The 15,599-nt window shown below is 17.2% G+C and overlaps 8 protein-coding genes across 8 annotated transcripts; 3 read left to right on the top strand and 5 right to left on the bottom strand.

Annotated features, from left to right (window-relative positions):
- Window positions 1-334: 334 nt before the first annotated feature.
- Window positions 335-1,312, top strand: PADL01_0021700 (conserved Plasmodium protein, unknown function; the record flags this gene model as incomplete). Its single annotated transcript, XM_028680452.1, has 1 exon — window positions 335-1,312. One exon carries the CDS (start codon window positions 335-337, stop codon window positions 1,310-1,312), a length of 978 nt encoding a protein of 325 aa, XP_028541230.1.
- A 684-nt stretch (window positions 1,313-1,996) lies between these two features.
- Window positions 1,997-5,068, bottom strand: PADL01_0021600 (conserved Plasmodium membrane protein, unknown function; the record flags this gene model as incomplete). The annotated part of the gene is made up of 1 exon (XM_028680451.1): window positions 1,997-5,068. The coding sequence occupies one exon, from the start codon at window positions 5,066-5,068 to the stop codon at window positions 1,997-1,999; it is 3,072 nt and encodes a 1,023-aa protein (XP_028541229.1).
- A 1,448-nt stretch (window positions 5,069-6,516) lies between these two features.
- On the bottom strand, window positions 6,517-7,074 carry PADL01_0021500 (small ubiquitin-related modifier, putative; the record flags this gene model as incomplete). Its single annotated transcript, XM_028680450.1, has 2 exons — window positions 6,517-6,632; window positions 6,888-7,074. The coding sequence occupies 2 exons, from the start codon at window positions 7,072-7,074 to the stop codon at window positions 6,517-6,519; spliced, it is 303 nt and encodes a 100-aa protein (XP_028541228.1).
- Window positions 7,075-8,684: 1,610 nt separating this feature from the next.
- On the bottom strand, window positions 8,685-9,766 carry PADL01_0021400 (conserved Plasmodium protein, unknown function; the record flags this gene model as incomplete). Its single annotated transcript, XM_028680449.1, has 6 exons — window positions 8,685-8,714; window positions 8,866-8,934; window positions 9,067-9,151; window positions 9,310-9,359; window positions 9,462-9,575; window positions 9,734-9,766. The coding sequence occupies 6 exons, from the start codon at window positions 9,764-9,766 to the stop codon at window positions 8,685-8,687; spliced, it is 381 nt and encodes a 126-aa protein (XP_028541227.1).
- A 716-nt stretch (window positions 9,767-10,482) lies between these two features.
- PADL01_0021300 (conserved Plasmodium protein, unknown function) lies at window positions 10,483-11,629 on the top strand (the record flags this gene model as incomplete). The annotated part of the gene is made up of 3 exons (XM_028680448.1): window positions 10,483-10,974; window positions 11,084-11,198; window positions 11,496-11,629. 3 exons carry the CDS (start codon window positions 10,483-10,485, stop codon window positions 11,627-11,629), a joined length of 741 nt encoding a protein of 246 aa, XP_028541226.1.
- A 357-nt stretch (window positions 11,630-11,986) lies between these two features.
- PADL01_0021200 (60S ribosomal subunit protein L24-2, putative) lies at window positions 11,987-12,929 on the bottom strand (the record flags this gene model as incomplete). The annotated part of the gene is made up of 3 exons (XM_028680447.1): window positions 11,987-12,031; window positions 12,204-12,727; window positions 12,884-12,929. 3 exons carry the CDS (start codon window positions 12,927-12,929, stop codon window positions 11,987-11,989), a joined length of 615 nt encoding a protein of 204 aa, XP_028541225.1.
- A 949-nt stretch (window positions 12,930-13,878) lies between these two features.
- On the top strand, window positions 13,879-14,784 carry PADL01_0021100 (TATA-box-binding protein, putative; the record flags this gene model as incomplete). The annotated part of the gene is made up of 1 exon (XM_028680446.1): window positions 13,879-14,784. One exon carries the CDS (start codon window positions 13,879-13,881, stop codon window positions 14,782-14,784), a length of 906 nt encoding a protein of 301 aa, XP_028541224.1.
- A 238-nt stretch (window positions 14,785-15,022) lies between these two features.
- On the bottom strand, window positions 15,023-15,535 carry PADL01_0021000 (conserved Plasmodium protein, unknown function; the record flags this gene model as incomplete). Its single annotated transcript, XM_028680445.1, has 1 exon — window positions 15,023-15,535. One exon carries the CDS (start codon window positions 15,533-15,535, stop codon window positions 15,023-15,025), a length of 513 nt encoding a protein of 170 aa, XP_028541223.1.
- Between the last annotated feature and the right edge of the window lie 64 nt (window positions 15,536-15,599).

The following is a 15,599-nucleotide window of genomic DNA, read 5'->3' as shown; positions in this document are numbered from 1 at the left end:
AAATATATATATATATATATATATATATTTTACTTATATATTATTATTATGTATTTTATTATATATTATTATTATTTATTATTTTTTTTTTTTTTTTTTGTATGCAATATTTTGTTCATTTAAATTTTATTATGAAAAATAGTAAAATATATTAATTTTTAAATAAATAAAAAAAATAAAAATTATATACATATATATATATATTATAATTTAATTTTTTTTTGTATGGCCATATGGATTAATCCTAATTAAATTATATATCAATATAGAATATATATATATAATATATAATATATATATATATACTTATATATTTGTTTTATTTCTATAACAAATGGCAACTATCCTTACGATGCAATTTCCTTCATCTGATGAGGAAGATGAAGATTATTTTGTAGATGAAGAAAATGACGATGATAATAAGGATGAAGAGGATGATGATAATAATGATAATGATAATAATAATAATAATAATAATAATAATAATGATAATATTGATGAACATAATAATAATATGAAGAGTAAAAGGAAAAAAAGAAAAGGACGTTCTAAAGATATTAAGGATACAATAAAAAAATCAATCATAAAAGAAAAGATAGAAAAAACATATAAAGATATTAATTTAGAATATGAAAAATTATATACTCATGAATCAAATATTAGAAATGGAGATTTTTTATTACAGTTTCATAAAAAAGATCCACAGATTGGTAAGAATAATAATTCAATAGATAAATTATATAATCATATAAATAAATATTGTTCTATTCAACATGATAATAAAAATATAAAAAGTGACAATCAACAAAAAGATAATAATCTTATAAATAAATATCCAGATGATTATTCAGAACATTATATTACTATTAAAGAATATAAAAAGAAATCTAGAAATGATACATATGTTAAAGAAATGCATAATAATTATCTTGTTAAGAATGCACTCGAAAGTTTTTATGATAATAATTCTATACATGTTGAAAAAAAATATATGTATGCAGGTAAAATATATACTATTAAAAAAAAAATTGAAAAAACATCAGCATCTTATAAAAGATATTTAAAAACACAAGATAAAATGAATATAGGAGGAAATTTTACTAATATTGATAAACTCATACAAAATATACAAGAAGAAAAACAAATTAATACAATAGATAAGTCATCAGAAGACTGGAAACAATATAAATTAATTAATCTAGTAGATGATGATAAACTCAAAAAAAATCAAAACTATCTAGAAAATAAATTCTTTGAAGAAAATGTGGAGAGGAGAGTATATGAAAATAAAATTAAAAAATTACACAAATGAAAAATAAAAAATAAAATAAAATAAAATAAAATATATATAAACAAGAAATGTTCCTATACTCTACATATATATATATATATATATATATATATATATGTCTATAATTCGATATATATATAATTATATTTATTTATATTTTTATAATGTACATTCTTTGATATTAAAGATATAGGATGACCTATATATATTTTTTTTTTTTTTTTTTTTTTTTTTTTGTTATCATATAATTTATATCTAATTCACTTTATTTATTATTTCTTCTTTTTTTTTTCAAATATTTCTATCATTTGATATTTTAATTTTTTTTTTTGTAAACATAAAGTATTCATAAAAATATTAACACATACATATCTATATATCTATGTGTGTGTGTATATATATAAAATATAATGATTTTAAGTTAATTAAAAAAAATAATAATAATAAAATAAAGTAAGGACACACATATATAATACATATTTAATATATGTATGTACCAATTAAAAAATGAGAATCATAACAAAATTATGCCAAAAAAAAAAAAAAAAATAAAAAAAAAAAAAAATAAAATATAAAAAATAAAAAAAAAAAATAAAAAATAAAAATAAATAAAAGAATATATACATATATATATACCATTAATTTTTTTTTTTTTTTTTCTTTTTCTTGTAGTTACATTTTTCAAATTAATAAATATTTTTATTGTCAATGCTTTCTCTCGTGTATATTTGAAGTTTTCGTTTTTTTTAATTCTGAATTATTCATTGTTAATTCTTCAGATTTATCATATGATTCATTATTATTATATGTAAGATCATGACTACGATCATGACTACGATCATGATTACGATCGTGATTACGATCATGACTACGATCATTAGTACGATCATTATTACGATCATTATTACGATCATTAGTACGATCATTAATACGATCATTATTACGATCATTAGTACGATCATTAATACGATCATTATTACGATCATTAGTACGACCGTGGTTATTATCATAGTTTCTATCATAATTTCTATCAAAATTTCTGTCATAGTTTCTATCAAAATTTCTGTCATAGTTTCTATCATAATTTCTATCATAGTTTCTATCAAAATTTCTATCATAGTTTCTATCAAAATTTCTATCATAGTTTCTATCATAGTTTCTATCAAAATTTCTATCATAGTTTCTATCATAGTTTCTGTCATAGTTTCTATCATAGTTTCTGTCATAGTTTCTATCATAATTACCTTTCTCGTCATAACCATTTCTATTATAATCATAGCTAGCATTCCTATCAAAACTATTTATTCGTTCATAATTATTATTCATACGATCACTGCTATATATAAAATCATCATGTCTTCTATATCCTCTACGTCCTTTTCCTGGTCTTTTTCTCATACATGGTCTTACAGGTATTGTGAGAAAAAAAAAGATGAAATAATAAACATGACGAATTATTAAGGATCCCCATTTCATTGTAAATTTTGTAGCTCTTTTTAAAAATTCGTATAATATAAATAATAAACAAAATAATATATATATATGTATTACATTGATAATAGTAAAAAATATTAATAATATTATTTTATCTGATAAACTGGGAGGAATAATTCCTTTGACATGTGGATTTATTGTATTTATATGATTTACTAAATTTTCTGAACTATCATTCAACTTATGAACAAACACATCTACATTCTTCTGAATATTATTTTTCAATGTCATCACTTTAGGTTTATTCTCACTTATTAATGTTGACAAACAACTTTCAAACATTAATTTTATATTATTTATTTTTATTTTAAAAAAATTATAATATTTATATAAAAAACTATTTTCAAATAATTGAATAATATAACTTATTATATAATGATGTCCAAAAAATCTATAACATATATATATTATATCTACACTACCACTTACACATTTTTTTGTAAATAGTATAATGAAATCTTTACAATATAATATATTATTTACAAATATGGAAAGAAATGTTTTTTCTACTGTTATAATATATAATGTTTTATATATTTCGAATATTTTCTCAAAATAATTTTTTAATATCTCATATGAAATTAAATAATTATCTTCTTGTCGATATATATTATGATGACTATAATCTTCATGATGTACATTCTTTTCACTACTATTAATATTATCTTTAATATTCTTATTGTTTATAGGAACCTCTTTTCTCTTTTCTTCACTTTCTTTTATTTTATCATGGATATTTTTATTGTCACTTTTTTTATCTTCATCCATTTTATTTTCTAATTTATTTATAATTCCTTGTAATATTATCATTTCTTTATTTTTTCTATCTAACCTTTCATCACACTTATGGTTTATCCCTTTTATTTCTCCTTTGTATTTCAATGCCTTTTCTTTACATAGATTTAATTTTCTTTCACTTTCATTTACTTTTACATCACATTCATTTTTATCCTTCATATTTATTATATTGCAGTTATCTAAATCTTCTTTAATGGTTTTTATTTCTGACATAATAACTTTCTTTTCTTCTTCACACGACGCCCCATCTTTCTTATCATCCATTGGATAAGAATCTTTTATTTCATCTTTAATGGTGTCTTTCATATCATCTTTATTTTGATCTGCTTCTGCAGTGTCTTTTGTTTCATCTTTAATGATTTCTGTTTGTTGAGTGTCTTTCATATCATCTTTATTTTGATCTTCTTGTTCAATGTCTTTCATATCATCTTTATTTTGATCTTCTTCTTCAATGTCTTTTATTTCATCTTTAATGGTGTCTTTCATATCATCTTTATTTTGATCTGCTTCTGCAGTGTCTTTTGTTTCATCTTTAATGATTTCTGTTTGTTGAGTGTCTTTCATATCATCTTTATTTTGATCTGCTTGTTCAGAGTCTTTCATATCATCTTTATTTTGATCTTCTTCTTCAATGTCTTTTGTTTCATCTTTAATGGTGTCTTTCATATCATCTTTATTTTGATCTTCTTTTTCAATGTCTTTCATATCATCTTTATTTTGATCTTCTTGTTCAATGTCTTTCATATCATCTTTATTTTCATCCTTTCTTTCGATGTCTTTTTTTTCTTCTTTATTTTCATCCATTCGATGAATATCATTTGTGTCTTCCTTTTTTTGTCCCTCTTCATGTCTATCAACCTTATCATTTTCATTTTCATTTTCATTTTCAGGGTAAATACCCCTTTTTTCAACAGATTCCATTTCTTTCTTAATTTCTTGAACTTTATAAACTTCATCATTTTTATTGTCTATTAGATGCTTTGTATCTTCTTCTTTTTCTTTTTGCTTTTTACTTTCATCTAGATCATTTCCATTTTGTTTTTCTTCTTTTATATCTTGTTCTTGTTTAACATTTTGATTACTGACTTTCTCACTTCCTTCTTCAATATATTCATTCTTATCAACATAGGGTGGTATATTATCTTTATCTTGTATATTATTATTATTATTATTATTATTTTCGATATAATATTTATTATCTTCTTTTATATTATCCTTTTCAAAATAATTTATTTCATTGTTCACATTATCTTTGTCTTTATGACTTGAAAGTAATTTAATTATATAATCTTCTTTATTATTGCTATCAATTTTATTATTATCATTATTTTTATTGTCATGATTATTAATATTGTATGTTTCAATTTCTTGTTCCTCATTATGTTTTCCATTTTTTTCTTCTTTGTTTATTTTATACTCTTCACAACTAACATAATTTATTATATATATAAATAAAAACATAATATAGTAACAAGATAATTTCATTTTTATTCAACAAAAATATCAAACATAATTATGAATACATTTATACTACAAAAAAAAAAATAAAAATAAAAAAATAAAAATAAAATAATAAATAAATAAATAAAAATATATATATATATATATATATATTTTTTATATATAAGTATATATGTATTTATATTTATGTATATGCATACTTATATGAATAAAGATACTTTCAAGGGTCTTATGAAATACATGTATCAATACACAAACAAAAAAATAAAAAATAAAAAAATAAAAATATATATATATATTTAAATGTTTTTATTTATGTTTCATTATTTTTCTCCTTAACAAAGAATCCACACAAAAAAAAAAAAAAAAAAAAAAAAAAAAAAAAAATATATATACATGTATACATATATATATATATATATAATGGCACATACATATATATAATATATATATTTATTTATATTTATTTGTTTACATTTGACACCTCACATATATATATTATAATTTTTTTTTTTTTTGTTTTTCTTAATTTTACAAATGAAAAAACTCAACCTTTATTTAAATATATGTAGATCTTAACATTTTAATATTTACATAATATTAAAAAAAAAAAAATAATGATATGACAAAGAATTAATCATATCATACAATATTATATAATATCGAATTTAAATTGAGCGAGAAATATTTTAACCTTTTATATATATTTTATGAATAAACATTTTTTATTTTTTTTTTATGGTTATACATATATATTATATTTTTATATATATTATATTTTTATATATATTATATATTTGTATATAATTTAATCATATAACATTTATATAATATAATCGTCCATTTTAATTTTTTAAATAATTACGCATATATTTAACGATACACTTATTTGTTTTATTTTTATAAATAAATAAATAAATATATATATATATATATATATATATATATTTATAATATATGCTAAAAAACAAATGTGAGATGAGGACCTTTTTAAAAATATAAAAAAAAAAAAAAACAAAGAATAATCTTCATTTTATAAGGAAAGACTTGAGGAGATATAAACCTTATAATTGAAAAAGAAATAAAAATATAAAGTATATATGAATATACAAACATATATACAATATATATATATATATATATATATATGTGTGAATAACTTGGTTTTATAAATATTATACATTTAAATATATTTTTATATTTATTCCCTTAATATTATCAAAGGCAATATTTTAATACCTATGTTTATAAAAGGATTGCAGACAAAAATTGAAGAGTTCTTTTAACATATATATATATATATATATATATATATATATATAATATGAATATATATATGTGTGTAGGAAGTATAAAAATTTGTAGTTTTTTAAAAAATATTTTACATAATAAATATATAAAAATATATATATATATATATAAAAACATGGATACATATATTTATATATATATATATATATTAAAAAATAAAATTAGAAACTTCCTCCTGTTTGTTGAACCATTGCATCAATAACATCACCGTCTTCAATTCCTAGTTGTTCAGGGGTATTATCTCCATGAATACGATCTCCATCATATAAAAAACGAACTACAAAATGGAATAAATAAATAAATAAATATATATATATATATATATATGTATACATCTCTTTATATACATCTCTATATATACATCTCTATATATGTTATATAACACATTGTTGGTTTCCCTTTTTTTTTTTTTTTATATATATTTTTAATCTCTAAACAATCTCATCAGATGGTTATATTGCACATATAATATATATTTATATATATATATATATTTATTTCCTTTTTTTTTTTTTTTTTTTTTTGTACATACCTGCTTCCATTGATTGACCTAATCTATTACAATATACTTCCATTAATTTCTCAAGTTTAGTTTTTCTTTTTATTTTAAAAAAAACTTCAGCTCCATCAGGAGATCTTACTTTAACTTGTATATGCTCACCTTGATTATTCACAGGTGAAGTTCCATTATTATTTACAGTTGAATCATCATCAGCCATTTTTTTTTTTTTTTATTTATTCTTTTATATATATATATATATAATATTATATATGTATTATTATTTATAAATATTAAAAATAAGATTATATACTAAATGTATGATATATGTATTTATTTATTTATTTATATATTTTTCTAATAATTCTTAAATATATATAATATATATATATTATTATCAATAAGTTTCTCCCCTTTTTTTTTTTTTTTTTTTTTTTTTTTATATATGTATATTATATTAATATGTATGTATAAATATATATTATTATTATATTTTTTTTTTTTTTTTTCCTTGGATTTAAACTTTATACACTTAATTATTTATCGGTAATAAAATATTTAAAAAAAAAAGAAAAAGAAATTATATATAAATATATGATATATATTATATATATATTATATATGTATATTACATATATATATATTTTTTATAGTATTATATTTTTATAAGCCTCGAAGGGATTTATATATATAATTATATTTTAAAGAATACAGGTATAAGTAAAAATAATATGAATAAACGAAAAAAGAAAAATGTTTAAAAAATTTAGAAAAATGTTAAAAAAATGTTAATAATCATATGGAATTATAACTTTTAAATGTAAATTAAAAAAAAAAAATAAATAAATAAAATAAAATAAAAAATGAAATTGATTCTTTTTCCATATTTCTATTAACATATATATATATAATATTATATATATATATATATATATTTTATAGTACATATTAATAATATTAGATATATATACATAATATAGTATTATGCAATCGTGTATACATATGTTATTACATATTAATCATAAAATGAACACTACTTAATAAACTATTATATATATAATATATATATTATATTTATATATATATTATATTATATTTATTTTATTTTTTTTTTCTCTTATTTTTATCTTATGTCAATTCTCTAATCTCCTTTTAAATTGTGAAAGCTTAATATAACCATATGGAAAAAAAAAAAAAATTAAAAAATTAAAAAATATAAAATATGTTATTCTCATCAGTCCTTAATATAGTATAAAAGAACATACAAATAAATATATTTAAATATTTATATTTATATGCCATATGAAATACTCGTTAAAATAATACAATGGAGAATATCATCACAATATATATATATATATATATATATATATATATATGTAATAATAAAGAATTTATCATTTATTATTTTGTGTGTATACAAATTAGATGTTCTTAAATAAATAAAAAAATGATAAGTTATGTATGTGTTTTTTTTTTTTTTTTTTTGATATCCATTTATATAAAAAAAAAAAAAAAAAAAAAAGAATGAATGAATGAATATCATATGCTTTTAAATATATGTACATATATACACATATATGTGATGTACCAAAAAATAAATAAAATATAAAAAATATAAATTATAAATATACTAATCACATATTTTTTAAAAACATTAAATATAAAAAATATTACAATATTTTTTCTTCGTTTTTGTTTTTAATAATAAGTGCAGGATTATTTATAAGAGCATGTGTTTATACATTTGTCTATATGACCATCTATCAATAATATCATATATATATATATATATATATATTATGTCTTTTAAATATTCTACCATATTACTTAAGAATTGTTATTTGCTTCCTTTTCTATCTGTAACAAAAAAAAAAAAAATAAAATAAATAAATTAGCATATACATATATATAAAATATATATATATATAAAATATACATATATATAAAATATATATATATATATATATATATTATTATTATTATATTTTTCGATTTATTGTATGGTTACACTATCATAAGCTTGTACATATTGCTCTTTTAGATTTGCTAATTTATCAACAAGTTTTTTTCTTATCTCCTAAATTGAAATGATATAAATGAAAATATATAAATACAAGTCGGAAATAAAAGAATATATTTGTAACATATATATATATATATATATATATATATATATATTATATATTTATTTATTAATATTTTCAAGTACTTCTAAATAAGGATAATGCTTATCATATTGAGCAATTTCATCATTCATTTCATTTTTCAACTCGTCTTTTGATTTTTTTATAAAACTACAAGGTATTAAAAAAAAAAAAAAATAAAATAAAAAAAAAAGAAATTATGATACATATGTAAAAGTAAAAATATGTCCATAAATAAATATATAACAACTCATTGAATGGACACACTTTTTTCACATTCTTTTCACATTCTTTTGGTTTTAAATTACATTTTAGAAACCTTCTTATAACACTGTTGTTGATTGGTCGTATGTTCAATCTATAAATATATAAAAATATAAAAATATAAACATATAAACATTTTGACACGTATTTGTCTCTCTTTATGTTGTCATATATTTTTTTCTTTTTTTTTTATTACAGTTTCTAAGGATGCTTCACATTTTTTCTTCAAATACAATTCACTTGTCATAATATTTTTTACTCTATTATTCTGGCTTAAAGTAGTCTCAATCATTTTAGTTATTTCTTTAAACTTAAAGAAAAATAATGATATATGAAAAATAAAAATATATGAAAAATAAAAATATATGAAAAATATAATTATATCAAATGTATAAATATATAGATATTCATTCATATATATTTTTTTTTTTTTTTTTCCTTCTTTTTCTTTTTTTAATTATGACTTACCCTTTTTATGGAACTTACAGAATTATCACTCATTGTATTTACAAATATTACAATCTTATATATATTTTTTTTTTAATATATCTTCCAAAAAAATAAATATAGAGAGAGTAAAATTATTTATATATTTTTATATTTTAGCTATAATTATTATCCTAACTGTATTGATATTTACATACATAATAATATATATATATATAATTATATATGTATAAATATATTTACATAATGTATCAAAATTTATATTTTTTTATATATTACATTTAATTATTTAATATTTACAGATAATAAATAAATAAATAAAACAATATGATAATTAAAAAAAACTATACATACATATAATATATATATATTATGTATATATATATTTATATTTACAATTTTAATATTTCTATTATATACTTATATTTTTCCACACGCTTAAAGGATGTAATATAAAATATATATAATATATTTATGTTCATATGTTATATATATATATTATATAAATATCCTAAGAATATAATAATGGTCGTACATTTTTTTTTTTTTTTAATTTTTTTGTTTAAAAACGATCCTTTTTTTTTCTTCTTTTTTTTTTTTCTTTTTTATTTGAGGCATAATAATGTTTGCGAGTTATATACTTTTTAATACATAAAATAAAAATAATACGTACATAAATAATATAATACAATATATATTATATATATTATATATTATATATATATATATATATGTATGTATGTATGTATTTTTTTTTTTTTTTTTTTAAAATGGAAAGCCATTCAAATACTGTCAGTTACGTTGTGCATAGCTCGACCATTTATTTATGTTTCTATTTAATTATAAAAATAATTGTTTTTCTTTCTTCTTATATAGTTGAAAATAAATTTTTTAAACTTGGTTTGAATAAAATTTATAATAATGTGAAGAAGATTTATTATAGATATATGAATAATTCAGAATACTGTAAAATAAATGATAATATAGAAATAATAGAAAAGAAAATTAAAAAGTACAATAAAATCATTGAGCAGAATAAAAAGGAAAATCAACATTTAAGTGAATATGATTTATTAATATTAAATGGAAAGTATACAAGAAAACTTATGAAAGAACAAAATGAATTAAACCAATTAATAAAAATTAAAGAAACACAACAAGAAGAATCTAAAAATAATATATTTTTTAAAATTTTTTATAACTTTTTAATATTTTTAACATCAACAAATAAATTTATAAAACTTCTTAGGATACAAATAGTGGTAACAACATTGTTATAAATAAATAAATAAATATATATATATATATATATATATGTATATGCATATATTGTGTCTCTTTATTTTATCTTTCATTTTTTTTTTTTTTTAGATCCTTTTATTGTTCCTAATAGTAAAATATAACTTTCAAAATAAATGGAAAGATTCATGCCTACAAATACATTCGCAATTAATTTTCAAAAAAAATTTTCAGTTTATCTCATCAGGTTCAATTAAATTAATAGAAGCATATATATGATACATATATAATATATACATACATACATATACATTTATATGATACATATATAATATATACATACATACATATACATATATATGATACATATATAATATATACATACATACATATACATATATATGATACATATATAATATATACATAGATACATATACATATATATGATACATATATAATATATACATATATACATACATATACATATATATATTGTACACCTTTGTAATTATATCTTATATCCCCTTTTTAATATCCCCTTCAGATATATGTAATAACAATTTATTTACTTTTCTTTGTGGATACAACATGACTCATTTCTTTTTCATGACGATGAAATATAATTGTGAAATTATATATTCTATATTATTAAAAGAAGAAAAAAAAAAGAAAGCTTGATCTGCTTTTGTTTTGTTTTTTCTTTGTATTTATTGTTTTAATGGTTAAAAAAAAAAAAAAAAAAAAATATATATCTATTATATATATACATATATATGTATGTATATTTACACACAATTAAAAATTTTATGTCTTTTAAAATATACATTTATATGTTGATTCTTAATTTTTGTTGTTTTTTTTTTTTTTTTTTTTTTTTTTCGTTTTTTTAATTTGTACATATTTTTTTAAAACAAAAAATTTCAAATTATTTTATTAATTATTTGTTCAAAATAAATAAATATAAATAAATATATATAAATATATACATATATATATATGTATATATCTTAATAGGCGTTTATTTTTAAAAACATATCATTCCAGTATGAGATTCTTGTTATTCTTCTGAACTTTAAATTTCTACAGGCACAAAAAAAAAAAAAAAATATATATATATATATATATAAGGATATGAAATATGAAATATGAAATATATTAAACAATAACATATATGCACATATATATATATATATATATATATATATACATATATATTTTTATTTATTTTTTTTTTTTTTCATTTTATTATTACCTCCTTTTCTGAGATGGTTGTTATATCTGCTTTATATTTGATATCCTCCTTATTGTGAGTAAATATAATATGATCATCTTCAAAAGCATTTTTTATTATCAATGTATCATCACGATCGTTTTTATTTAATTTTAATTCTTGTAGAACATTTTCATATTCTGTATTTTTTAGAAGTAATGGATTCTTTTTAATATAATTTATTGATAAGTTAATATTTTTATCAGCTGTTTCTAAAATACGATTTTTATAAAATCTCATTTTTCTTTTCTCTTTAATTTCATCAATTTTTTTTATTGCATTAATAGTTTTTATATACATATCTCTATCATATTTAATAGGTTCATTTCTAATCTTTTCAAATTCAAATGTTCTATCATAATTTAATTCTTTATTTCTTTCTTTTCTATATATTTTTGTCCATTTTACTTTTCTAGGATTATGTTTAGCTTTAAAATGTTTGTGACATTTACTTCTGCAAAATTTAAAAACATTACAATCATTTCTTATAAAAAATATACCATGCCCTAAAAAATAAAAAAAAAATATAAATAAATAAATAAATATATATATATATATATATATATATATATATATTTATATTTTATGTTCTCCATTTATTTTTTACATATATATATACATTTAAGACTTTTTTCTCATTTTATTTTTTCAGAGTGTTATACCTGGATATATATTGCCTGAACAATACCAACACTTTTCTATTCTCATCGTAATATAAAAAGAAAAACAAAAAAAAAAAAAAAAATTAAACACTTAAAATAAAAAAAATTACATACATATATATATATATATATATATATATTACAATTTCAAAAAAAATTCTTTACAAATAATTGAAAACGAACTCAATATAAAAGATGGATATTATACATTTTAAATTCATATAATTAATAATCTTATAATATATATATATATTTATTAATATAAAAAGAAAATTTATAAAATGTATATTAAATAAAATATATATATATATATATCTATATATATATATATATATATATTTTTAAATATAATAATGTAACAGTTTACATATTTTATATTTATATCCCTTCTGAGAAAGAAATTATTTATATGTAGAACATTTGATTTTGTTTTTTTATCTATTGCATAAAAAAAATTATATATATTATAATATATATATATATATATTATTTATATGTATAATAATATATATATATATATATATAGGTATATTCAATGGTATTCTATAAATAAAAATATATAGTACAAACGACCATATTTAATAAATATATTAATATATTAATATATATATATTTAATATTAATTCATTCAAAATAAATATTTTTTATTATATACCTTCATTTTGTTATAATATATAATTATATTTTTTTATTACTTTAAAATTAAATATTCAGAAAAAAAAAAAAAAAAAAAATTAATATTATAAATAAATAAATATTATATATAAAATTATGTATATTTCTTTGCCCCCAATAAAACAATTTTGTTTTTCTAGTATTTAAGAAAAGATATATATATAATATAATATATATATATATATTTTTTTTTTTATTTATTTATTAAGAATAAATTATACATATATATTTTATATATGTACAAATTTTTTATAATAATAAGGTATTTATAATGTATTAAAATAAATAAATATATTTATATATATATATATAATATAATAATGCATACAGAAGATAAAGACAAAAAAAAGAAGAAAAAAAAAGATAATAATGATCAGGATGAATCGATTAATGGGGATAATAACGTTCCTTATGAAGAACAGAATTATGAAAAGGATATATTAAACATAATAGATAAAGAAAATGATAATATAAAAAGTAATGATGATAACATACAAAATAATAGTAATAATTTTGATGATAATAATAATATTTTGGATATGAATTTTTTAGAACAAGATCAGTTATTGTTAGAAAAAATAAATCAAGATAATGTTTGTTCAGCACTTTATAATTCAGAATATGATAATGAAGAAAAACAAAAATCAGATGATTTAAAAAATAAACTAGTACATAAAAATATATCATTAAATATACATAATATTATATCATCAGCTAATTTATGTATAGATATTAATTTACGTTTAGTTGCTGTTTCTATAAGAAATGCAGAATACAATCCAAGTAAAATAAATACTCTTATCATTAGATTAAATAAACCTCAATGCACAGCTCTTATTTTTAAAAATGGAAGAATTATGTTAACAGGCACACGAACAAAAAAAGATTCTATCATGGGATGTAAAAAAATTGCAAAAATTATAAAAATTGTAACAAAAGAAAAAGTTAAATTTTGTAATTTTAAAATTGAAAATATTATTGCTAGTGCTAATTGTAATATACCAGTCAGATTAGAAGTATTAGCACATGATCATAAAGAATATTGTAATTATGAACCTGAACTATTTGCAGGATTAGTCTATAGATATAAACCAACATCCAACTTAAAATCAGTTATACTCATTTTTGTTTCAGGAAAAATAATTATAACCGGTTGTAAATCTCTCAACAAATTATATACGGTCTTTCAAGATATATACAATGTTTTAATTCAATACAAAAATTAAAAATTAATTAAAAAATATAAAATATGAAAAATTATATATATTCTGATTTTTACGCACACATATATATATATATATATATATATATATATATATATATTATTTACCCTATTTTTTTATTTGTGTTTTTGTTTGTTTTGTTATACATATATATATATATATATATATTTATTTATTTATTTATTTATTTATTTATTTATTTATTTTTATTTATTTTTTATTTATTTTATTTTTTTTTTTTTTAAATTCCTTGCTGGACATTATTAGCTATCAAGGGGTCCCTATTTTCGACATAAAGACATTCCAAATTATGTATATTAAAAGTTTCATTAAAATTATCCAAGGAAACCGAATTTTTATTTTTGATTTTTTTCATTTTTCTTAAAATAAATTTCTGTCTTCTAGCTTTAACTAAGGCAGATACAAACCACACTGTTCTTAAAATTTTCATCCACTGTTTATATGTAGGGCGCACATTTAATTTTATTAATTCATAATAAGAGAGTAATAATTTCTCATTGAATCGAATTAAAGAAGCATGTATTTTTTTAACTTTCATTTCGTTAATTATTTTAAAGCACTCTTTTATAATATCATGATAATCCTCCTTATTATCTTTTTTTTTTTTTGATATTAGAAGTTTTCCATGTAATAATATTGAATAAGATACTTCATCTTTTAAAGGATACTTTTCTAACATATTATAATAATGTTCAAATTCTTTTTCATTACTTTTTCTTTTAATAAAATCCATATTTTCTTATGTAATTTTTTTTATATATTTCTGAATATCATGTTCTTCCTTTGTAATCTCGAGG

This window comes from Plasmodium sp. gorilla clade G2 (genome assembly GCF_900097015.1).
Source record: "Plasmodium sp. gorilla clade G2 genome assembly, contig: PADLG01_00_27, whole genome shotgun sequence".
NCBI lineage: Eukaryota > Apicomplexa > Aconoidasida > Haemosporida > Plasmodiidae > Plasmodium > Plasmodium adleri (nom. inval.).
This window is presented reverse-complemented; position numbering and strand designations above follow the sequence as displayed.